At 45.2% G+C, this 1,549-nt stretch overlaps 1 protein-coding gene across 1 annotated transcript; it reads right to left on the bottom strand.

Annotated features, from left to right (window-relative positions):
* Positions 1 to 329: 329 nt before the first annotated feature.
* Positions 330 to 1,110, bottom strand: LOC123938992 (peroxisomal coenzyme A diphosphatase NUDT7-like). Its single transcript, XM_046000830.1, is given in 2 exon segments — positions 330 to 519; positions 522 to 1,110. Coding segments are annotated over 2 exon segments (714 nt in total). The 3' UTR covers positions 330 to 394.
* Between the last annotated feature and the right edge of the window lie 439 nt (positions 1,111 to 1,549).

The raw sequence follows: 1,549 nt of genomic DNA, 5'->3' as shown, positions 1-1,549 counted from the left end.
AAGTTCACTCTATTCTCTAAGTAGTAACCAGAGCTGTTTTCTTCAATGGTCTTTATGCTTATGGATATCCTACTTTCCAAAGCGCAGAAGACACTACAAGTTTTGGTACTGAAATTCAGTTTTCCCAGAGGCAGTTTTGACCACCTCTCTTGAGTTTTAAATGCAGATTAATTCAGCTGGGTAACAGATAGTTATTGATGGTGCTTTTCCACTTTTGAAAAACCTTTCACTCTCTTAGGTCTTATGGGGCAAGTGGGGAAAAGGCAAGATTTTTCCCGTCATGTTGCAAGAGAAATAGTTGCACCTGTCAGTTTCCTACAGCTCCCATTATTGTTGTTCTTACGGATAAGCACGCACAAACTCCCCTCAGTTATCCGGATGGGGGTCTCATAAGTCATAACTTATTTGTAGCTTGCTTCTTTAGTTTCAGGAAGATCTCTTCAGAGGATGAAATTAGATCATTGAGATTAAACTCCATTTCAAAGATGGGTTTTTCCCCCAAAATAATTAAGGCAAGGAAAGGGCCAACTTTGCAGTTATCCCCTTGATTTGGTAAGTGATGCCATCTTCAGGGTTTGTGTACTCAAAGCAATGAATAAGAATGTGACGACCACAGCGTGTCAGGTAGTTCTGGTGGTAGACGGGTGGATGCAGGAAATAGTCCAGAGGCACCAGGAACATACTCTTAACTTCGTCGGGATTAGGCTGGGCCTGGAAGTGGTGGTCTAGAAATCCTACAGCTGGGGTTATCAGTGTGTCGCTGTCAAGCAGATATGGCACCAGGCAGCAGACAGCCTCCACTTGATGAGGATGTAGCCCTACTTCCTCCTGGGCTTCCCGGAGCACTGTGGCCACATCATCCACCTCTGCGGGTTCAGACTTGCCTCCAGGAAAGCAAACTTCTCCAGGTGACCGTCGTAGCTTCTCCGACCGGAGGGTGAACAACAGTTGGAGTTTTCCTTCTTTGGCCAACAATGGTAAAAGGACAGAATATTTGTGAGACGACAAGTGAGAATATTTGGCTCCAACATCATGCTTTTTTAAGCGGGCCTTAGCATCATCTATCAAACTTTTTCTGAGCCACTCCAGGGATGCACAGGGTTGTGACATCTTCTAGTGGAAACTTTATTTCCAGACCGAGACGCCTCAGAAGCCCTCAGCTGGGTGGGCATGTGCAGAGCAGCTGCGGTCTGGGGCTGGGGGAGTATAACCATATATTTTTAAGAGGGAACTAACTTACCTTGAACCATGTTCTTCCCCTGCCATCATGCACTGAGGTACGGGGAGCTAACCGGTGTTTACTATAACTAACCGGGATCTGTTTTGTCCTTCCTTTTGCCTCTTTCTTCAAACCATGTAAGTGAGTTCTCCATTGTATCAGGCTAAGAGGGCTTAGCAGAAGTGGAAAAGCAGTGGCTAAGGTTCTCTTTACTCAACTTTGTGTTTTCTCCGTTCTAGCTCCTAGCCACAGACAGGCCTACAAAAGAAACCGTGACTAAAGAGACTTCACATAGCTCCATCCAATGAATTAACCTTGTACATATCATCA

This window comes from Meles meles, chromosome 3, assembly GCF_922984935.1.
Source record: "Meles meles chromosome 3, mMelMel3.1 paternal haplotype, whole genome shotgun sequence".
In the NCBI taxonomy this organism is placed as follows: Eukaryota; Metazoa; Chordata; class Mammalia; order Carnivora; family Mustelidae; genus Meles; species Meles meles.
Note: the sequence above shows the minus strand (reverse complement) of the source record. Positions and strands in the feature narration are given on the sequence as shown.